The sequence below is a fragment of the Cervus canadensis genome, chromosome 13 (assembly GCF_019320065.1).
Source record: "Cervus canadensis isolate Bull #8, Minnesota chromosome 13, ASM1932006v1, whole genome shotgun sequence".
In the NCBI taxonomy this organism is placed as follows: Eukaryota; Metazoa; Chordata; class Mammalia; order Artiodactyla; family Cervidae; genus Cervus; species Cervus canadensis.
Genome location: NC_057398.1, coordinates 887,015 through 909,246, shown reverse-complemented (window position 1 = coordinate 909,246; position 22,232 = coordinate 887,015). Strand labels below are relative to the sequence as shown.

At 60.7% G+C, this 22,232-nt stretch overlaps 1 protein-coding gene across 4 annotated transcripts in view; it reads left to right on the top strand.

Annotated features, from left to right (window-relative positions):
- Positions 1-22,232, top strand: part of SYT2 (synaptotagmin 2) — an 81,876-nt gene that overhangs the window by 31,825 nt on the left and 27,819 nt on the right. The window contains exon 1 of one of the 4 annotated variants that reach the window (XM_043485872.1): positions 3,074-3,092. The exons of 1 other annotated variant lie outside the window; for it this stretch is intronic. Coding sequence is in view for 1 of the 3 variants with exons in the window: in XM_043485868.1 (XP_043341803.1) it covers positions 5,161-5,167 (7 nt within the window). In the remaining 2 variants the exon portion in view is untranslated. Of the gene's footprint in view, positions 1-3,073; positions 3,093-3,765; positions 4,058-5,096; positions 5,168-22,232 lie in introns of those variants that run through there. 2 more of the 4 variants (XM_043485869.1, XM_043485868.1) reach the window with 2 other exon arrangements.

The window sequence follows — 22,232 nt, the reverse complement described above, 5'->3', positions numbered from 1 at the left end:
CTTTATCAAAACCCCCAAATCTAACGGCTGCCAGGCCTGCTGCTCCCCCCCCCCCACCGGACAGCTGTGGATGCGGCGTGTCCCGGGGGCAGCTCTCCAGCCCCACCTGACGGAGGGACGCAAACGCTGGGACAAGGGGACGGGGGTGGGGGGGGCGGTGGGGGGAGGTGGGCGGCAGCCGCGGCCCGCAGGCCTCGCACGCGGCACACGAGCCACTGCTCTGGGAGAGGCTCGGGGTGAGCAGGTGCCGGTTCCCGCATCGGCGCCTGCAGAGAGCGGGCATCGAGCTGATGACTCTGGGCCCCGTCATGGCCCAGACGCCCTTCCACGTTTCTGCGTATTTTTACTTACGCCGTCTTCGCAATGATCGGATGAGGTGCAAACCATTGTGCCCCCATTTGACAGAGGAGGCAGAGAGAGGCCACGTAACCTGCCCAGGGTTCTGCAGCCGCTAGAGGGCACAGCCGCGATCCTCTCCCCACAGGCGTCTGGTTTCAGAGCCTGTCTCAACCCGAGTCTGCCAGCCATGAGGGTCCCATCCTTCCAAGTCTGTGGCCCCAGAGTGCCGCTCAGGTTGTCCAGTGAAGCCCGGGGCGGGGTGAGGGGGGAGGGGGAAGGGGTGGGGGGAAGGGGGACAGGGGAGGGGGGATGGGATGGGGAGGGGAGTGGGGGGAGGGCCGCCAGGGGCACCGGCAGTGGTCACGGAGCTATGAGGGGTTTCGACGCTCTTTGGGCAGAAGCCCAGGTGCTGCATCCCTGGAGGAAGAGCTGAGAGTCACCGCTGTCTGCACAGCTCTGAGGTGGAGCGGGGACCCGGCCCAGGAAAGGGCCAGAGCAGCCTCTGGAGGGCGCTCCCCTCCCTCCCCTCCCCGAGCCACTGCTGGACTGGCTGGGGGAGCTGGCAAGGCTGCCAGGGCCAGCTGAGGGGCGTCAGGCGGAAGGCTGGGGCCGGGCTGCCCACCTCCAGGCAGCAGGCTTCGTGAGGGCCCAGATCAGACAGAAAGGAGGACACGGGACAGCAGCAGGGAGCCTACCCAGAGAGACCAGCGACTTCCCTGGGCCCCTTTTGACGGCCGCCCCCCTGCCAAGCCCGCAGCAGTGGCTTCAGCTCAGGTCGGGGGCAGCTCGGGGGTCTCTGTGGAGGCGGCGTAGGGGCCCCCTCCTGGGCGGTGAGCGTGGACTTAGCCGGACGTGGCTCGTGGGGAGATGCTGTGCTGGCATCCGAGGCTGATGCGGGGCAGAGCCAGGAACCGGGGGGGCCGGGCCTGGGTGGGGAGGGATGGGGGCTGCAGCTGCTGTCCGTCCATCTTGGAGGCCGGGGACAGACGTGAGGGCTCAGGAGCTGCTGGGTGAAAGGGGGCGGGGGGCAAGGAGAGGAGCCCCTGGGGAGAAGGGCGGGCGAGGAGGCTCCATCCTCCGTCCCCTCCCTTCCAGCAGGAGCCGACCGCCTGCTCCAGGCATGGCTGGTCTCTGTGCACACCTCGCCCCGTTAGTCCCCGCAGAGGCTCCGGCTTGGAGTTGGAATTGGAGTCCGTGTGGCAGGTGCGAAGCCAAGGCTCAGGGGTCACCCAAGGTCACAGCATACAGAGGCAGTGCCAGGACTCCAGGAGCCTCAGAGCCACGGAGGTGCTGAGGTGGTGTGCTGCTCCCCCCCGGAGCCCGTGGTCTGGGGAGGGGGTGGTGAGAGCCAGGAATGACCGGCGACCAGTGCTCAGAGGACACGCACAGGGAGGCTGACGGCGCGGGCGGGGGCAGCGTGGGCAGAGGCTCTGTGCACAGAAGGAGCACTGCCCTCAGCGCAGCTGGAGCACGGGCCCGGGGCAGAGCAGGTGCGGCTGCAGGACCGTGTCCAGTGAGGGGGGGGCTCCGGGGGGGGCGGCGGCAGGGTCGGGGGGGCACGGAGGGAGGTAAGGAGCCCCTGGGACAGGCATCGCCACAGGTGTGCCCCCAGCTCACACGGACTAGGGGAGGGCTGGCGTCCAGGTCACAGGGCCCAGCTCCACACCACACCGCACCCCAAGATACAAGCTTTCAAAGCCTTTGGGGGCTTCCTGGGGCCCAGGGGTGAAGGCTGCTCCCCTCACTCTGCTGCCTCTTGGGGGTGTTTCCAGGCTCAAGTGAAACCGAGGCTGGAAGTTGTCCTGACCGCCCTCCCTGGGGGAGGGTCCTCTGGTGTGGGAGGTTTCCTAAGCTCCTCTTCGCCAGGGGCCACAGTGTTCCTACTGCCCCGGCGAGCCTATGGCCGCGTCCCCTGCCCATGCAGAATCCCTTCCTGGGGAGGAAGGGCACGCTGGAGGGAGCTCTGCCCTCCAAGGAGCAGACAGCCCTCCATAAATGCTTTGTTTTCTGTAATTAGGCCACTTCACCCCTCCTTGGACCACTTTATTGGAGGCAGCTTTGAGTGACGCTCAGCGGATCTTTTGCTCCGTTTTACCAGAAGGAGCCACGAGGCCCATTTCATCCATCCCCCTGCGTCCAACCAACATCACGGCCCAGTCATCAAGCAGGGTGGGGTCCCCAGACCCCGGGCATCAGGGAATACCGAGCGTCTAACCTGAGTCCAGCCCGTGGTACTCTCAGCCCCTTCCCTCCTCTGGGAGAAGACACTGTGTGGGCTTCAGGGGAGGAGACTCTCTCTCTCCCAGGAGGGACGGGAGAGCGACCTGCGGGGCAGGTCCCCGCTGTGTTGACCAGCAGCCCCGGGGCGGGGCGGGGGGGGGGGGCTTGGGGAGGAAACCTCCCCTCCTGCCCAACAGCTGACCTCGAGCCCCTGACCCGCGGGAGGCCTGTGAGGGGTCAGCAGAACGGACCAGCGGGTCTCTGCGCGCGTCCCCTCACCCCCCTTTCCGCCCGCGTGCCCCCAGCCAGGAGTGCGGGTGCCACACACTCCCGCGCTTGCAGCCTGTAAACCCCGAGTCAGCGTTTTCCGCAGACCTGGCCCGTGCCTGGCTGGTCGGTGCCCAGCGCCAGCGCTGCCGCGCCGCAGTGCGGTGGCCGATGTGGCTGGCGGGCTGGGGACGCAGGGAGGAGGGGACACTGAGGGGGTGCAGGGCTGGGGCCTTCGGGGGTTCCTCGGCTCTGCCGCTGCAGAGGTGAGGCGCCCCGGGGAGCCCGGCTAAGCTCTCTCCCAACACACTGGATTTGGGGGTGTCACTTCCAGGGTGAAACCCCAAACTTGATTCCGGATTCCGAGTCTGCAGGCCGGGAGCAAGCAGAGAGAGGGAGCTCCCGAGAGCCGAGCGGAGGGGCGGGGGCGCCGACACCAGCCAAGTTCCACGCGGCTGAGCCGGTGCGGAGGCCCGGGCGCTGGGTGCCGAGGCCGGAGGAGGGGCTCAGGGGTTCCTCGTCCCCGCTGCCCCTCTGGCCGCTGTGCTGGGGGGGGGGGGCCAGGCCCGGCCTTCCCGAGAGGCCCCACGGAGATGCCCTCTGGGAGCGGGGTCGGGGGTCCTGTGTCCTCCCCGCAGGGCCCTTCCGCCCGCGTCCTGTCCCCCCAGGGGCGCGGGAAGAGCCTGGGCTCCGGGCGGACGCCCCCCGCCTCCCCAGCCTTTGTCTCCGCCGCTCTTCTTCGCCTCCCTTTTCTCTTCCCGACCAGGAAAGCCTTCATCCGTAGCCCCGGAGCAAATCGGCTCCCTCCCGCCCGCGAGCCGGTCCCCGAGCGCGGGGAGGCGCCCGCCCGCCGTCCCTCGCAGCCAATCCCGGCGCGCGAGAGGCTCGGAGCGCCCGTGGGTGGCGGGGCGCGCCGGGTGTCGCCGGGGGCGCGCGGCCGACCCCGCCCACCGCAAACTTCTCCCCCTCCCCGGGCAGGAGCGGGGCGGGTCGTGAGGCGGGGGTCGCGCTGGGAGGCCGGGCCCGCGCCGAGTGCGGACGGCCGAGAGCGGCCTCGGGATTGGCGGGCGGCGGGCGCCAGGCAGGTGTTACTACTGCGGCGCGAGGGAGCGGGCGGAGCCGCCGCGGCCGGACGCCGGGACGCGCCGAGAGGGGCCTGCGCCCCGGGAGCACGGCGTCCTGCCCGCCGCTATCGCCGCGAGCTCGGGCCGCCACGCCGAACCGTCTCCGGGTAAGAGCGCGCGCGCGGGCGGCCGGGCTGGGGGAGCAGGCGGTGCCCGCCTGGGACGCTCGGACGCTGGGCGGTGGGGGACGGCGCTCCGGGAGTCCGCGCGCTTCGGGAGCACCCTGATGGTTTCGGGGGAGAATCCGGAATTACCCCGGGAACCCCACGGCGGAGAGTGGCTGCGGGCGTGGGACCCCGCTGAGGACCTGGCGGAGCGCGCTTCCTTTCTGCGCCCCTCGCCCGGCGGTGGCCGTCCGGGTCTGGGATGGGCGGCGTCGTCTTCCTCCCCTTCCTCTCCCAGAAACTTTTTCTACTCCAGCCAGCGCGCGGCCAGTACGTGGGGAAGCGAGGGCCCGGGATCCCGGAGAGCGGCGTAGCTTGGAGAGACGGGGTGAGGTGGGGGTGCCGTAGGCGCGCAGGCTCTGCTCATTGTGCTGTGTGACCTTGGACGAGCGGCCGCACCTCTCTGAGCCTTCAGGTGATGCGATGCCCCGTGGGGAGTGGGGGCGTGTGGGGGCAGGGCGGTGGGCTAGCAAGCCCACGGGCGCACCTGCCGGCCGGGCCGCCTAGCAGGGTGCCGCCTCTGTTCCCCGCCTCTGCAGGAGCTCCGCGCGGGTGGCGGTGTGGAGCTGCGCTCCTGGTGTGCCAGGCGGAGTCGGGAAGCTTCCATGTCCACTCCGCCTGTGACCTTGGGCAACTCTTACCCCGCCAGGCCTCAGTATCTTCATCTGGAAAATGGGGGTTTGGAGTTTATGGTAACTGAATCTCTCCCAGTCCTGCTGGCCTGCCTGCAGGTGGGGTGCGCTGAGGGGATGGGGGCACCCCTCTGTGACCTAGTCTCTGGCGAGAACTGCAGCGCCCTCCCCCGCAAGGCAGCGCGCCTGAGACTGTTTGCAACACCACACAGCCTCCTTGCAGGGGCAGAGCCTTACCCCAGAAGGGTTCCCAGTGCGGCACAGGAGGCCTGGGGGTTCAGGGGGTGTCACGGGCCTCCCAAGGTCACGCTGTGTCCAGCTGATGAGGATGACTTGAAAGGCCGCACTGATGGCCCTGGACGCAGGAGCTTAGCCCGAGCCTGCCTGGGGTGCTCTGGCTCTCTTCCAGCTGAGATGAGCAGTGAGTTCTCAGCGGGCCTCAGGGTGCTGTGGGGAGGTTCCTGCTTTAAGGTAGGAGGCCCGAGTCTAATTCAAGGTGCTGCTTCTCATTCCTGTGACCTTGTGTGACCTTGGGCAAGCCCCTTTCTTGCTTTCCTTGCCTGTACGTGGCAGGGGTCCAACCAGATGACTTCCTGGGACTCTTGTGGTCCTGTGGCTGCAGTTCCAGACGGAGTCTGATCAGAAGTGGGCTTGGCTGGGCGATGGGGCCCGTGGCCCTGGAATTCCCAGCGCACGTCTGTCTGCAGAGTGGAGACCCTCGAGGCAGATATGGGTGTGAGTGGGCCACAAGCAGGCATCCCTGGGGGACCCGGGCTTACCGGTGGGTGGCGGTGTGACCTTGAGCTTCAGTTAGTTGTCAGGATGAAGTGATAGCAGCTGTGGGGTTTCAGGTGCCGCGAGGAGTGAACAAGCGACACGTGTGCGATGCTTCGCGTAGCGCTGCGTCCTGAGTGGCTGCTGCCCATGAGAACGATAAGGACCTGCAGGGGGGCGAGGGTGCGAGAGGAGGGGCGGAGGGACCTGCCGTGTGATCACCCAGCAGCGTCGGCACCCCTGCAGAAGGGGGCAGTGGCTCTGCCTCTGTTCCCTGTCTGTGTCTTTCTGTGTCTCTTTCTTGGATCGTTAGAGAGGTTCTGTGGCTGAAAACTCATGGGCAAGAAAGTTGCTGCTTGACTTTAATGTCACGCTTCTTTTCTGCTGTTTCCCCTGCCCCACCTCCCATCCCTGTGAGGTTACAAGATGGGTTCATTCCATCTGCTCCAGAACCTTCCAGGAAGGAGCCAACAGGGGCCAAGAGAGGGTGAGGCTGGCCCCCAGAGGGAACGGCTGGAGGACCCAGGGCAGTGGTGGGAGGACCCCCAGGATCCTGGGGTGCCAGTGTGGACTGCGGGCTGCCCTGTGGTGCGGAGAGGCGTTACCCCAGGCCCACCATGTGACCATGGGCAAGGTGCACTCAACTGCAAGGGACATGGTTGGTTTAGCTGCTTGAAGGGCCCGTTGGTCTGCCTTTGCCAAGGCGGGGGGCAGAGTCCTACGGGCCGTGCCTCTCAGCCCCCCACCCTCTGCTGGGGTCCTGTGAAAGCCTGGGGCGGTGGTGACATCTTGGCAGGAACGCTGATGGTTAAGAGCAGACAGATCCAGGCTCCCATCTTGGCCTTTTTCTTTTAGCTGTGTGAACTTGGGAAAACTATTTGACCTCTCTGAGGCTCAGTTTTGTCGTCTGTGAACTGGGAACACTGTTACCTACTTGTCAGGGAATAATTCACATAAACTCCTGGGGTGTGGGCAGTTCTTAGTGTGAATTAGTGCGCTGCGTGCTGCCTGGGGAGTGGCCTTTTTGAGGTTCTGTGTCGTCACGGGGGATGCAGGCTAAGGCAGAGCGGGGACTGTGAGCACGCATGGGGGCTGCAGGCTGGGGTGAGTCTGCAGAGAGGAGTCTGGGCCAGCAGAGGCCCCCGGTGCCCAGGGACAAGCAGAGCCCGGCGGCCTCCATCTACGGCTAGTCTGAGGAAGGGGCTTTAGAGAAGGGTTGTGGGGAAAGGCCTCACCATCCCTGGGCCGTGTTGAGTGAGCCGCATCCTGGGGCGCTGGGGGCGCCTCGGGCATCGTGTGTTCAGCGTCTGGTTAGCTGGTGGGGAAGCGGGGCTCAGAGAGGGGGAGTGCCTTGCCCGGGATCACACGGCACGTGGGCATCAGAGACGGCTGCATCTGCCCGGTGGACCCTCGGGCCAGCTGCCCCTCCCCTCTCCCCGTTAGGAACTGAGCAGGTATTTTCTGTCTTCTGAAATCAGAGCACAAAGTAAACGGGCTTTGATGGAGCAGAAAGGAGGTGGGTCCTCGAGTGCAGCATCCGCAGGTTGAACACTGAGGTGCAAGAGGCCTGGAGGGTCGGTCACCGTGGCTGGAGCCGGAGACTCCTGCTCTTGCCCGCGCTCTGCCAGTGATGCCAGCTGCCGCCCGCTTCTCTGGGGCCCGACAGGCCACCTGGCGGCAGGACAGCAAAACGTGGAAAACAAACCCAGGGGCTCGGGGAGGCCAAGAGGACGGAAAGGCAGAAAGAGCAGCTCCCAGAGCAGCCCTCCTCTCCTGGCTCGCCTCGTCTTTCCCGGCCCGCTTGGGCTGCTGCGGCCTGCCCTCCTCCCTGCTGTGGCCTCAGAGTCTGCCCAGCGGGTCCGGGGTGGGAGTGTGGGGAGGGCTTCTGGAAATGGAGGCGGCAGGCCGGGGGCCTCGGGGGCGGCCCTCGGTCCTCAGCCCGCTGGTGGGGGAGGCGTGCTGAATCGCCCTTTGTGTCTGGACCCGCGCCCCGCCCTGACCCCTTGTGCCTCCCTGGCTGAGGGGACCCCTGCAGAAATGCCCTGGAGCGGCTGGCCCCGTGTGGGGCTGAGGCTCGCTCTCTCGTCTGCCCCCGAGCCCAGGGGAGACGTGGAGAAAGTCGTCCTCCGGTTGAGACAGGCTTCGTGGATTCTCTGCCTGCCTTTGTTTTATCTCCTCATTGTCCTTCTCTGCATCCTGCTCACTTGTCCTGTGTTTTGAAGCTGGGGAAGGGCCGGAGGGAGGGCGGCCAGAGCCCCTGCCTCCCTGGACTGACAGGGACAGCCTTCCACGCTCTCGTGGTCTCTCTGTCGCTGGTAGTCACGTCTTCACGGGTTCACGAAGGGGCTTTGGGAAGCAGGGCGCTCCTGCCCCTGTGCCCTGGGGCCGCGCTGCAGCAGGAGGGGCTTGGGGGCACCGGGGGCTTCCTGCCGTGTGGTGACTCTGCCAGCTGGGAGACGTGGGTGGACCCCGAGCCCCTGCCTCTTGTGGGAAGGCCCTGGCTGTGCCACCTGCCCCCAGAGGCCAGAGAGCCAGGCTGACCTCCCACCGTGGGGCCGGCCATGTGCCGTTAGACCTGGGGCAGCAGTGGAGAGACCGAGGGAGGGCCCGCACCGCCACACCCCCAACCTCTAGGCAGCCCGCCGCCTTCTCTGAGTGGCCGCCTGGGGTGGCGGTGAGGGCCTTCAGCCTGCTCGCCACTGCTGGGCCCAGCTGGGCCAGGCAGCCTGTTGGCTGGAAGCCGCTTGCGTACCATCCCCCGGGCCCCAGCACATGGCCCAGAGTGGATTCTCTGCATCTTCCTGGGCCCTGACTTGTCCGCGTGGGGTCTGGGGGCTCTGGACCTGGCACCTCACAGGTGCTCAGCATTGCCACCCAGGTGCCAGGCACCTGTGTCCAGATCCCGCCTCCTGCAGGGCTGTGACTAATTTATTGAAACACTTGGAATAGCATGTGAAACAGCTGACAAAGGATTAATCTCCAAAATATACAAGCAGCTCATGCAACTCAATACCAGATAAACAACCCAATCAAAAACTGAGCAAAAGAGCTAAACAGACATTTCTCTAAAGAAGACATCAGTTCAGTCACTCAGTCATGCCTAACTCTTTGTGACCCCATGGATTGCAGCACGCCAGGCTTCCCTGTCCATCACCAACTCCCACAGTTTACTCAAACTCATGTCCATCAAGTCAGTGATGGCATCCAACCATCTCAACCTCTGTCGTCCCCTTCTCCTCCCGCCTTCAACCTTTGGGCCTCTGCCCAGAGGTTTTGACCAGGAGCCCAGTTCGCCTGCTGCATTGCCCCTGGAGTGCACACACCTCAGAGCCTGCTGCGTTGCCTCCGCCTCTGCTTCCTAAAGGTGTTGGCTGGGGCCGGAGTGTAGGGTCTCTGGCGGGTGCCTGTCCCCTGTGACCTTGGCTGTGGCCTCAGATCCCATGGGAAGCTGGAGGGGCATTGAGAGATGGGAGCACTTCCTGAGGGCTTGGTGGGGGGAAGCGGAGGCTTTTCCCTGGATGTTTGGGCATCAGGCTGGATTCAGGAAAAGCTTCGGGAAGAACCTCGGACGTGGAGTTCCGTAATTCAGAGTCCCGATTCGGACCCTGCAGCCGGCTGCGGGCTGCTGCTGGGGCTCCCTGGCCCCGCCCCCCTGCTCTCAGAACTGTGAGCAGAGCCCTTCCCGTGAAGGTTTACAGGGTTTTACTTTTTTTTTTGGCCACACCACGCAGCATCCGGGAACTCAGTTTAACTCTGATCAGGGATTGAACGCGTACCCCTGCAGGGGAAGCTCAGAGTCTTAACCGCTGGACCACCAGGGAAGACCCCAGATTTTTTACTTTTAAAAAATCCTGACTGAGATGTAACTTCTGTTTTGCACAGTGCAGTTACCTGAAGTGCACAATCAGTGATTTTTAGCACAGAGTTTTGCAGCCAGTACCGCCATCTAACTTTAGAGCTTTGTCACCCGGAAAGAAAGCTGTATGCATCAGCGGTCACCCTGTCCTCCTTTTCCCCAGGCTCCATCCAGGGGATTATCTGCCAGTCTGTCTCTCTGGACATTTCATGTAAGCAGAGTCATTCACCTGGTGGTCTTCTGTGACTGGCTTCTGTTTTCAAGGTCAGTCCATGTGTCACGAATCCGGCCTTCATTCCTCTGAGCTGCTGAAAGATGTCCCGTGGCAGGGATAAACCGCAGTGTATTTATCCATCTGTCGATGGCGTTTCGGCTGCTGTTTGTGTGAATGCCAGTGCTGTGAACATTTGAGGGCAGGTTTTTGACAGGACACCTGACTTTATTTCTCTTGGGCAAGCGCCTAGGAGTGGGACTGCTGGGGCAGGTGACATACAGCCACTCTCTCTGTGTCTGCGGGTTCTCCTCCCCGTCTGAGGATTCAACAAGCTGTAGAGTGAAAATATTTGAAAAAAATTCTGAACAGTTCCACAGAGCAAAATTTGAATTTGCCACATGCCAACACTATTTATGTAGTGTTTACATTGTATTTACAACTAGTTACACAGTGTTTACATTGTGTGAGGTGTTCTCAGCAATCTAGAAGCGAATTAGAGTGTCCAGGAGGGAGGTGTGCCAAGTGTATAAAAGAGACTTGAGCATCCATGGGTTTGGGGTCTGAGGGGTCCTGGCACAGTGCCCATGGATGCTGAGGACAACGGTTCTTATTTTTAACTTATTTTTCAAGTTGGTGGTGACTCGGGCCTGTTCTGAGCATTGCATGTGGATAACTCCGTCAGTTAGTGCAATTCTCTGTGCAGAAGGTACTGTCATTATTCATTTTCTAGAATAAGGAACCTGGGGATCAGGTTCCCAGGACACTCGCCTGGAGAGCTGGACTTGAACCCGACACATGGGCTGGAGTGCTCCCAGTATGGCTGGGTGCTCCGCATTGCTGCTGAGTGCTCCCCATCACCGCTGAGTGCTCCTTGCCACTGCTGCGTGCTCCCCGCCACTGCTGGCCCTCGTGGGGAGGTGACCAGACCCCCACACCCTCTGTCCCTGTGTGGGGCTCAGGGACTCCCGTGCCCCCCAGTATGGAAAGCCTCCCACATTGTTCTTAAAAGGAGACAGAGGAGACCCCGGCCCCAGAGCGGGGCGTCCGGACTCCGCCTCTGACTGCCCTCCTGACTTGGGGAGAGGCCCCTTCCCTCCGCCCGGCTCTCTCCTCCATAAGGCTCTGCAGTGCCTCAGAGGGTGACACCCAGGCCCCCGCAGAGCTCCACCCCTCGGAGTGCCGACTGACCAGGCGGGTGGGAAGTGGGGCAGCCGCCGCAGACCCCCGTTGGTCGCCCTTGCCGTGGGTGGGGCCCTGGGTCCAAGCCAGGACAGAGCCCGTCGCCGCGTGGCCCGGGCCTCCGGAGCCCTGCTCTGGAGTCCCGCACCAGCTGGCCTCTGACGCTTCGCCCTCCTCTGCGGTCTGGGGTCTCCGGGCGAAAGTGCTGAGTGCACAGGAGGTGCCCGGTGTGTGTTCAGCGCACTCTGGACCTGCCAGCCAGCCTGGAGACAGCAGCGAGGCGGAACGGCCCCCGCGCACGTTCCCTCTGCACGTCCAGCCCTGCGGCCTCTCCCCAGCCCTCCACTCTACCCTCCTCGCCTCCTGGAATCTTCCATCCGCGCTCTTCCTGAGACCCAGGCCCTGTGTCAGTTCAGTTCAGTCACTCAGTTGTGTCTGACTCTTTACAACCCTGTGGACTGCAGCACGCCAGGCCTCCCTGTCCATCACCACCTCCCGGAGTTTACTCAAACCCATGTCCATTGAGTCAGTGATGCCATCCAACCATCTCAGCCTCTGTCGTCCCCTTCTCCTCCCGCCCTCAATCTCTCCCAGCATCAGGGCCTTTTCCAGTGAGTCAGCTCTGCATCAGATGGCCTAAGTATTGAAGCTTCAGCATCAGTCCTTCCAGTGAATATTCAGGACTGATTCCCTTTAGGATGGACTGGTTGGATCTGCTTGCTGACGAAATATGGTCCACTGGAGAAGGGAATGGCAAACCACTTCAGTATTCTTGCCTAGAGAACCCCATGAGCAGTAAGAAAAGGCCCTGTGCCGCAGAGGCTTTAACCCGCGGAGGGTCAGCAGCGCCTCTGCTGGGGAGGAGGAGGTCCAGGGCGGGAAGTGCCTTCTGCGGGCTGGCAGCTGGCCCCGGGGGGCGTGAGTGAAGGCCGTCTCGTCCCACACGCCCAGGTAGAGCCTGCTCCAGGTCTGTGACCTCGGAGCTTCCACAGTCCAAGACGGAGGAGACGCTTGGGGCGCGGCGCCCTGGGATGGCACGTCTGGTGCTGGGAGTGTCTACCTACACCTTGGTTGGTTGTTGCAGCGAGCTCCCCAGACAGCAGGGTTTGCTCAGCAGTGGCTTCAGGGGCTTCCCTGGTGGTCCAGTGGTCAGGAATCTGCCTTCCGATGCAGGGATGTGGGTTCGGTCCCTGGTCAGGAGACTAGGATTCCACATAAGCGTGTGTACCTGTGTGTGCTGTCGCGTCTGATTCTGTGCGACCCCATGGACTGTAGCACACTAGGCTCCTCTGTCCATGGGATTTCCCAGGCAAGAATACTGGACTGGGTTGCCATTTCCTTCTCTGGGGGATCTTCCTGACTCAGGGACTGAACTGCGTCCCCTGCATTCCCTGCATTGGCAGGCGGAGTCTTTGCCACCGCACTGCCTGGGAAGCCCTGGGATCCCACGTGCCACGGGGCAACTCAGTCTGCACTCGAGGCTGTACTCCAAAGAGAAGCTGATGTGTCTCAACCAAGACTCTACACGCCAAAGACCTAGCGCAGCACCAAAAAAAATAAATTGTAGTAAAAAAATAACACTGGTTTTAAGACACGTGACTGCAGCCGCACTGCAGTAGAGACGGGCACATAGAGTTTTCAGTGCAGCCGGAAGTTATGTCACACCAGGCTGCTGCCTCTTAAGGGTGCAATAGCGTCATCTCCATAAAAACAGTTTGCGTGCCTTCATTACGAAACGGGCTTCCCTCATAGCTCAGCTGGTAAAGAATCTGCCTGCAGTGCAGGAGACCCCGGTTCGATTCCTGGGTTGGAAAGATCCCCTGGAGAAGGGAACGGCTACCCACTCCAGTATTCTTGTGCTTCCGTGGTGGCTCAGCTGGTAAAGAATCCGCCTGCAATGTGGGAGACCTGGGTTCGATCCCTGGGTTGGGAAGATCCCCTGGAGATGGGAAAGGCTACCCACTCCAGTATTCTGGCCTGGAGAATTCCATGGACTGTATGGTCCACGGGGTCACAAAGAGTCAGACATGACTGAGTGACTTTTACTTCACTTCATCACAAAACACTTTATTGCTAAAAAATGCCAAAACAGCTGCAATATTAATATCAAAGATCACTGCTCGCAAGTCACCACGGCAAGTCCAATAATAGTGAACGTTTGGAATGTTGTGAGAATTCCCAAAATGGGACAGAGACACGGAGTGAGCAGAGGTTGTTGGCAAAATGGTGGCAAAGGGCTTGCTTGACAGGGCTGCCCATGACCTTCCATTTGTGAACCGCACGATGCCTGCAAAGCAAGACAAAGTGAGGTTGCCTGTGTCTCCTACCACTTTTAGGAAGAGGTTTGTTTCTTTTATGATTGTCAGAGGCATTTACAAGAAGTAACCTAAGTTAAGTTTTGCTTGTTTGTGAAATAAGTTGGATTTACTTTTGCTTATGTGGCTTACGTGGTTTTTGGTTTTGTCTGCTCAGGGAAATTTTCAAGCCTGATCTCTATCTTGTATTTAGTTCTAACACCCCCCAGGCTGTCTGTGAGAGTAGTGATGTTGTAAAGAGAACCCCTGAGCTCCCCCATACCTGGGTGGTAAGCCTCCCCCTGAGGACAGGCTGCCTGGGGAATCGGCTAATGGGCAGCCCAGCTGGGGTGCAGATGTCGGGGATTTAGAGGTTGTTGGAAATGGGGCCTTGAAGGTCATCCAGGCCAGTGCTGGGTCCCCTCTGTGTCCTGCCAGCAGTGGTCTGTCCTCAGCTTGAATTCCCCCAGTGATGGGGCAGTCATCCCCTCACAAAACCACCGTCTGTCAGGGTTTCATCAAATGCTGAGATGCCCCCCCGCTGGGCCTGCATCTGTGCTCCCATAGCATGAGGTGGGGGCCCGCCCGGGGACGGTCCAGCTGTCTGTGTCCAGACCCCCATGCCCCTGGAGTTGGAGGAGAAGCAGAGGAAACCTCCGGGCAGCGACTGGGCTGGGAGGGGCGTGGTGGGGTCTCCCCCACGGGAGCCTGCTCGGGTGTCTGGCCACCACGAGGAGCGAGATGCCGTTGGCGGGGCCGGGTTAGATGCCTGGAGTGCGTGTCAGAAACGCACAGACAGGCCAGCTCTGCTCACGGAAGCGGAGGCGCCGGGCCCGTCACCACCTCCAGGCCCGCGAGTCTGATGGTGCCTCCCTGGGGCTCAGCGAGGGATCTGGTTCCTTGCCGTCAGCCCTGCCCTGCCGAGCGCCCCGGCTCCTGCCCCTGACCCTGTGGCCTCGGGCGGGTCTCTGCCTCCTGCAGGCCCTCGTGGCTGTGGACGGGCCGTGTGTGGACCTTGGAGGTGGTGTGCTGGCTGAAGTCTGGGGGGAGCAGAGTCCCCAGCAATCAAGGAGGGGACGGTCCTCTGCCTGGGCAAGATGTTTCCGAGAGCGCGAGCCTGGAGACTCTGCATCCTGGCCCAGGAGGCTCCGAGGAGCGTGCCCCCTGGGAGGCATCCTGCTGTGTCACTCCCGGGGGCTGGCTGTCCCTGCATCCCCGGGGCGGTGGCCGTGAGCCCTCCCATCTTGTTTTGCGGGCCTCACAGGCTGCTCCTGCCAGGGGAGGAGTTTCTTCCCTGACACTGGTCGGTGTCTTCTGAGGCCTTCCCTGACCCCCGGCTCGGGACACCTCTGCCAGGAAGCCCCCCGTGGTGCAGCCGGTCCTGGTGCCTTTCCCCGCGGTCGCTCAGCCGGAGCCGTGGGGACCGCAGGGCCGGGTGGGCTGGCGCGGGCGGAGCGCTGTCCTCTGGAGATGGAGGGCAGCGTGCGCCGTGCGGAGCCCGCGGGGCCGCCCTCTCTGCACCCCATGTGCACCTGTCCCCCTGCTGCCTCCACGCAGGGACCCTCCACGTGCCGCTGTGCCCGCTGGGGCTGGCTTCCTGCCCCCATGGCCGTGCTCCCAGCGACGCCAGGGCTCAGCCGCCGTGCCCCCCGCCACTGCGCTGGGGGCCTGTCCGCAGCTGCTGGCACTGCCGGCTGCCGGGTCTCTGGCACGGCCACGGGGGCTCGGCTGGGACGTCCGGGCGGCCCGGCCTCACTGAGTGCAGCCCTGTCGCCGGAGGGCGGGGTGGGCCTCGAGGAGGGCGGACTGCGCCGCTCCGCTGGGCACGGGGGACGGGGGGACGGGGGGCTGGGGGGACCGGGGGACGGGGGGATGGGGGTGTGGGTGAGAGTGAGGGTCAACGTCAGAGGTGCCAGGGCTCCTTCTCAAGGCTGGACAGGGCGGATGCCCTCGGTCATCAAGGAGGCGGTGCTCACACACATTCACTGCATACACTCCACAAACACACATAACACGTATGATGTACACTACACACACATTCACTACACACACACCTCACACATATGATATACACACACCACACACACACGACATACTACGCACACACACTGCATACTCATCACAAACACACCACACACACCTCACGCACACGTTACACACACACGTTCACTCCATACACACCCACGTTTGACATGCCCATTCACTGCGTATGCACCTCACAGGTGACCCTCACACACCACGCGCCGCACGGGACACAGACGCCTCACACAAACACCACAGACATGCAAGTTGTCGTTGTTGATGTTCAGTCCCCAAGTCGTGTCTGACTCTTTGCGACCCCATGGACTGCGGCACCAGGCCTCCCTGTCCTTCACTGTCTCCCGGAGCTTGCCCAAGTTCATGCCCATCGAGTCGGTGACGCCATCCAACCATCTCATCCTCTGTCTTCCCCTTCTTCTCCTGCCCCCAATCCCTCCCAGCATCAGGGTCTTTTCCAATGAGTCAGCTCTTCACATGAGGTGGCCAAAGTACTGGAGTTTCAGCTTCAGCATCAGTCCTTCCAATGAACACCCAGGACTGATCTCCTTTAGGATGGACTGGTTGGATCTCCTTGCAGTCCAAGGGACTCCCAAGAGTCTTCTCCAACACCACAGTTCAGAAGCATCAATTCTTCAGTGCTCAGCCATGTTTATGGTCTGACTCTGGTCCTCCCTAATGACTTACAACTTCCCCTTCCTAGGGTCCTGTCTTGTTTTAACTACTGACCTCACTTTTTTTTTTAATGAACATCCTCATGCTGTCTGTTCCTCACTCCCTCTTGATTTATCTTGCGCTTACACTGAGATGCTTGCCCTGACCCAGTCCTGTCACTGGCCCTCGCTGGTGTCCTGAGTTCGCTGATACGGCCCAGATCCTCTTTCTGAGACCCTGATGCTCTCCCTACTCTGGGCCCTGATGTTCCTAATACCTTGAGCTGCTTCTCACTTAAGCCATGATCTTGTCGTCTGTATTTAAGGCCCTGAATGTGTCCTTTCTCGACCATCCCTGAATGCTGGCCCCGACTCTTTCTCACTACGCCTCCACTCATTCCTCCCTGGGGCCCTGATCGGGCCCTGACCAAGTCCCCTACCCTCTGAGTCCTCGATGGTGTTTGTAAGGCCCTGACGCTTTTACCTGATGACCTAGCTCTCCCACCTACACCCCGACGCTGTGCCTCACTGAGACGCTGATGCTGTCTTTCCCCGAGCCCCAGGGTGTCCCTGTATAGGGCCTCTGTGCTAAGTCGCTTCAGTCGCGTCTGACTCTTTGCAGCCCCACAGACTGTAGCCCTCCAGCCTCCTCTGTCCGTGGGCTTCTCCAGGCAGGAACCCTGGAGTGGGTGCCGTGTCCCCCCCATCTAAGGCCTCTATCGTCTCCTCGTTTCAAGGCTGCAGTCACCGTCCGCAGGGACTTTAGAGGCCAAGAAGAGAAACTGTGTCACGGCTCCCACCCTTTCCCCTTCTGTTTGCAGTGAAGTGATGGGACTGAATGCCATGATCTTAATGTTTTCAGTGTTGAGTTTTAAGCTGACTTTTTCACGTTCCTGTTTCACCCTTATCAAGAGATTCTTTAGTTCTGTTCACTTTCTGCCATTAGAGTGGTATCAGCTGCATGTCTGAGGTTGTTGATATTTCTCCTGGCAATCTTGATTCCATAATCAAGACTGTGATCAGCTTGGCATTTTGCATGACGTGCTCTTTGTATAAGTTAAATAAACAGGGTGACAATAAACAGCCTAGCCCTATTTCTTTCTCAATCCTGAACCAGTCGGTTCTGACTGTTGCTTCTTGACCCTCATACAGGTTTCTCAGGAGATAGTTAAGATGGCTTGGCAGTCCCATCTCTTTAAGATTTTCCCACAGTTCGTTGTGATCCACACAGTCAACGGCTTTAGCGTAGTCGATGAAACAGAGGTAGATGTTTTTCTGGAATTTCCTTGCTTTCTCTGTGTCCAGCGAATGTTGGCAATTTGACCTCTGGTTCCTCTGCCTTTTTAAAACTCAACTTACACACCTGGAAGTTCTTGGTTCACGTAATGCTAAAGCCTAACTTGGAGGATTTTAAGCACAACCTTACTAGCATGGGAGACGAGTGCAGTTGTCTGGTGGTTTGAACATTCTTTCGTACTCTGCCCTACTTGGGAGTTGCAATGAAGATTGATATTTTTTTCCAGTCCAGTGGCCACTGCTGGGTTTTCCAAATTTGCTGATGTTTTGAGTGCAGTGTTTTAATAGCATCATCTTTTAGGATTTTAAGTAGCTCTGCTGGAATTCCATCACCTCCACTAGCTGTATTGGCCCCAGTGCTCCCGAAAGTCCACTTGACTTCACGCTCCAGAGTGTCTGGCCCTGAGTGAGAGGCTGCGCCATCGTGGTTATCTGGGTCATTGAGATCATTTTTGTGCCGTTCTGCTTTGTAGTCTTTTCATCTCCTTGATCTTTTCTGCTTCTATCAGGTCTTCACTGTTTCTGTCCTTTGTGTGCCCATCTTTGGATGGATTGTTCCTCTGATATTTCCAGTTTTCTTGAAGAGGTCTCTAGTCTTACCCATTCTGTGGTTTCCCTCTGTTTTTTGCATCGTTCATTGAAGAAGAGCTTCTTGTCTCTCCTGCTGTTCTCTGGAACTCTGTATTGGTGGGTGTGCCTTTCCGTTTCTCCCTTGCCTTTTGCCTCTCTTCTCCCCTCCCCTACTTGTAAAGCCTCCTCGGACAGCCACGTTGCCTTCTTGCATTGCTTTTTCTTTGGGATGGCTTTGTTTTTTGCCTCCTGTAGAGTGTTACAGGCCTCTGTCCATAGTTCTTCAGGCACTCTGTTCACTAGATCTAATCCCTCAAATTTATTTGCTGCCCCCCCCCCCCGTATATTCATGGGGTTTGATTTAAGTCATGCCTGACTGGCCTCGGTGGTTTTCTCCGCTTTCTTTAGCTTAAGCCTGAATTTTGCTATGAGGAGCTGATTATCTGAGCCACAGTCAGCTCCCTGTCTTGTTTTTGCTGACTTTGTAGAGCTTCTCCACCTTCGACTACAAAGAATATGATTTTAGTATTGACTGTTTGCTGAGGTCCATAAGTAAAGTTGTCCCTTATGTTGTTGAAGAAGGGTGTTTCATATGACTAGTGCATTCTCTTAGCAGAATTCTGTTAGCCTTTGCCCTGCTTCATCTTGCATTCCAAGGCCAAACTTTGTTACTCCAGGTATCTCTTGACTTCCTATTTTTGGATTCCAGTCTCCTATAATGAAAAGGACATCTTTTTTTGGGTGTTAGTTCTAGAAGTTCTCGTAAGATCCTTCATAGAACCGTTCAACTTCAGCTTCTTCAGCATTACTGGTCGGGGCATAGACTTGGATTACTGTGATATTGGATGGTTTGCCTTGGAAATGAACAGAGATCATTCTGTCATTTTTGAGACTGCGTCCAGGTACTGCATTTCGGACTCTCTGGTTGACTATGATGGCTACTCCATTTCTTCTAAGGGATTCCTGCCCACAGTAGTAGATGTAATGGTCATGTGAGTTAAATTCACCCGTTCCCATCCATTTTAGTTCGCTGATTCCTAAAATATCTGTGTTCACTCTTCCTTCTCCTGGTTGACCACGTCCAGTCTACCTTGATTCATGGACCTAACCTTCCAGGTTGCTCTATAGACCCCTTCGCCACACCAAGGCTGTGATCCAGGAAGGGGCAACACACACATACCAGGGACCAAACTCATACCACACCTCACAGGTCACAATACACGCACACCACAGGCCCCTCTTACACACACACCCCACCATGCACCGCACACACACCACAGACGTTCAACACACACATGCCAGACAGCAAACATGCCACAAACACACACACCTCACATGCCTTTACATGTATCACACACACAACCACACACCCCCATAGACACTACAACCGCACATACTGCACAATCTCACAAACAACCCACACACACCTCGTACACACCACACACACACACGCCACAGACCTCATACTTACCACGCACCCCTCGGACACATCACACACTCCACACACTCTCATGTCTTCACATTAGAAAGCATCTGCTTTTGGCTCATTTGCTTTCACACTGTGTCTGAGAAGCTGCACAAGCACGTGTGTGAAGGGAGCACGCCCGCCCGCCCGCCTGGCAGGCTGCCTCCAGCTGCACCATGGGCTCCCCCAGGAGGCAGGCCGGGGGTCACCCCGTCAGGCCCCCAGGGGACACAGCCTGACCCCACCCAGCTCCCACGCCGTCTCCCAAGGCCGTAGCTCCCTCAGGGCCGTGTGTAGCAGAGCTTGTGTGTCAGAACCTCTGACGTTTAGTCGGCAAGAGCACGCGTCTGTCTGTGGTGGTTTTCGGGTGAGTGTGACATCGTGTGTCTGGGGGAAGGGTAGTGGGGTGGGTCCCGCGTGCAGGGCGGGCTTGTGTCCTGGGTAGTCACTGCTCGAGTGGGGGGCTGCCCCTCCTGCCTGCGCCTGGGCCCCCGACACTGGGGGAGCCTCGCCGGGCCCAGCCCTGCCCCACTTCCCTTCCCCACCTCCCCCGGCAACCTGTGGTCCCCCAGCGTCTGTGGGCCCCACGCAGTCACCCTTCGGGGTCCCCCTTCCCCACCTGCTCCCTCAGACCCTTAGCTCAGGAGGGCGCCTGTGGGCTTGGGAGACGGCGTGGGAGCTGGGTGGGGTCAGGCTGCGTCCTGCTGGGGCCTGACGGGTGTCCCCCAGCCTGCCTCCTGGGGGAACCCACGGTGCAGCTGGAGGCAGCCTGCTGGGCGGGCGGGGGGACGTGCTCCCTTTCTGCACGTGCTTGTGTGGCTTCTCAGACGCAGGCTCTGGGCGGTGGTCTGCAGGGTTCCCCGGGCCCCTGGTGCCCAGCGTTCTCTTCTCTGATCTGTGAACCCCGCACCAGAGTCTCGCTCCAGGGAGCAGGACCCCGCAGGTCCTCATGGGAGCACTCTCCTCTGACCACCCTCACTTTTGGGTGAGTGGGCAGAGGCCTGGGATTTGCTGATGTCAGCCTGGTCCCAGGGAAGGCAGTGGCGTGTGGGTGCAGCAGGAAAGATGGAGGCGAGATGCTGGGCAGGACTTTCCAAGGCTGGGGCCCCGGGGTGGGCAGCTCCCTGGGGCCAGGGCTGGGCAGGCTCTGCTTCTCCACGCGGGCGGCGGCCTGGCTCCAGGCACAGCTGTCCACGGCTGACCCAGGCAGGCACTTGAGTAACTTACAGAAATGGCCATTTTTAGAATGCACTAGAAAATTAGCTGTTTTAAACTTCAGCTTCTACCTCCTAGGACCAAGTGTCGGACCAGAGCATGGGTTCAAAAAAATAAAGACAAATTTATCCTTAGGTATTGCTCTTCTTTGATTATGAACTTGAGCAAACTCTGGGAGATAGTGAAGGACAGGGAAGCCTGCCGGGCCGCAGTCCACAGGGTCACAGAGAGTCGGACACGACTGAGCGAGTGAACGACCACAATTGATCTTGGCCACTGGGCACCTTGCTGGTCAGCCTGTTTCATGGCATTCCTGTGGTTTCTGCAGACACAGTGCCATCAAAGTCCACTCCCTGTTGTCCCGTGTGAGTCGAGACTGGGCCTGTGTCTGTCATGTCTCGTTGGCTGGGGGGCCTGGGGGGGCGTAGGTACCTGTGCCCCCGGCAGGGCTGGGGGTGGAACCTCTTGTCTCCCTCGTGGGGTCAGGTTCTGTTCTGGAAGGAGCCTCCCCTGGGAGTGCACGGAAGCTGCAGGAGAACCTGCTGAGTCTTCTGGCGAAGGAGCTGCAGGCCAGGCAGGCGGGCCCCTCGTGGGAGTTGGGGGAGGCGTCGCTGGGCAGCTTCCTCGCGTCCAGATCCAGGGCCCTCAGAGGTCTGGTTGTGATGCTTGGGCACCCTTGGGGGAGGTTCTGTGGGGGGTCTGGGGCCCTTCGTGGGACCAGCTCCTGGTGGAGATGCAGGGTCTGAGGGCCTGGGAGGGCCGGTCACGGAGCCAAGTGGCCGCCCTGGAGAGACGGACCCGATGGCTGGGGCTCGTTCCTGCAGGGGCAGGGGTGTGGGCAGGTCAAGGCCCAGCCTCTCCCAGCCCGGGGGTCAGAGACTGCTGCTATCGGGGCAGAGCCTCCTTGGCCGGAGCGGGGGTACTCCCTTCCCCCAGGAGGATGGCGGGGACAGGCCAGCCGGCAGAGCCTCGGGACTCGTTTTCCTTCCAGCACCCACCATGGGCCTGAGCCTCCCATCCCAGGGCTTCGTTCTGTGAACCAGCCTTGACCACCACCTTGGGGTGAGGGGCTCTGGCCGCTGGCCGTGTCTTCCCCAGCCCTGCCCGGCCCCATGCCCGTGCGCCCGCTCCCCGTGGGCTTGGCTGCCCGAGGCGCTGTTTCCTTCTTCCCACATCTGGCTCGGGAGATCCATCTTCTGAACACTGCGGCCCGCCACCCAGGACCACGGCCAGAGCCCAGGGAAGCGGGGGACGAGCTTCCCCTCCCCTGCTGTGCTCCGGGCCGCGGGCTGTGTGCCCTTGGGCAGATTCCTTCACCTCTCTGGGCCCTTCCCCAAACTGGTGTTGGACCTTTGCATCTTTGCTTCCTTAGCTTCTATGGGGTAAGTGGGGTTGAAGCCCGACCTGTTAGGCCTGTTGGGATGGGGGCGTGAAGCCTTGGTTTTTGCTGGAGAAATGGCTGGTGATTCCAGGAGCATTCCCCCCGGGCGAGGTCCAAGCCTGTCTTCACGCTGTCCGGCATGCTGCAGGCGCTGTGTGCAGAGGCCGGGCTGCCGCCCCCCGTTGTGTTCTGAACTTGACCCTGGAGGGGACACAGAGTGGTCGGGGTGAGGGGGGTCGTGCTGATGACTTGGATGAGGGCGGCCTCCCGAGCTCAGCAGGGCCAGCGGTGTCCATCCCGGCGTCAGCCCCAGGCCCAGGAGGCCACACGGCAGAGCAGGCCTCCCGCCCTGGGTCGGGCTGTCGGGTGACCCAGCCCTGCTGCCCTCCGGGCGCCCCCCACCCCTGTCTGGACGGGCTCCATAGGCCCTTTGCCCCCATCGTGGGGTGGGCGCCCCTGGGCCCAGCGTGGGGGCCAGTGACCAAGGGCTGCGTGCCCGTCTGTTCTCCCCTCGTCCCGTACATGCCCGTCGTGTGCCAGGCGGGGTGACCC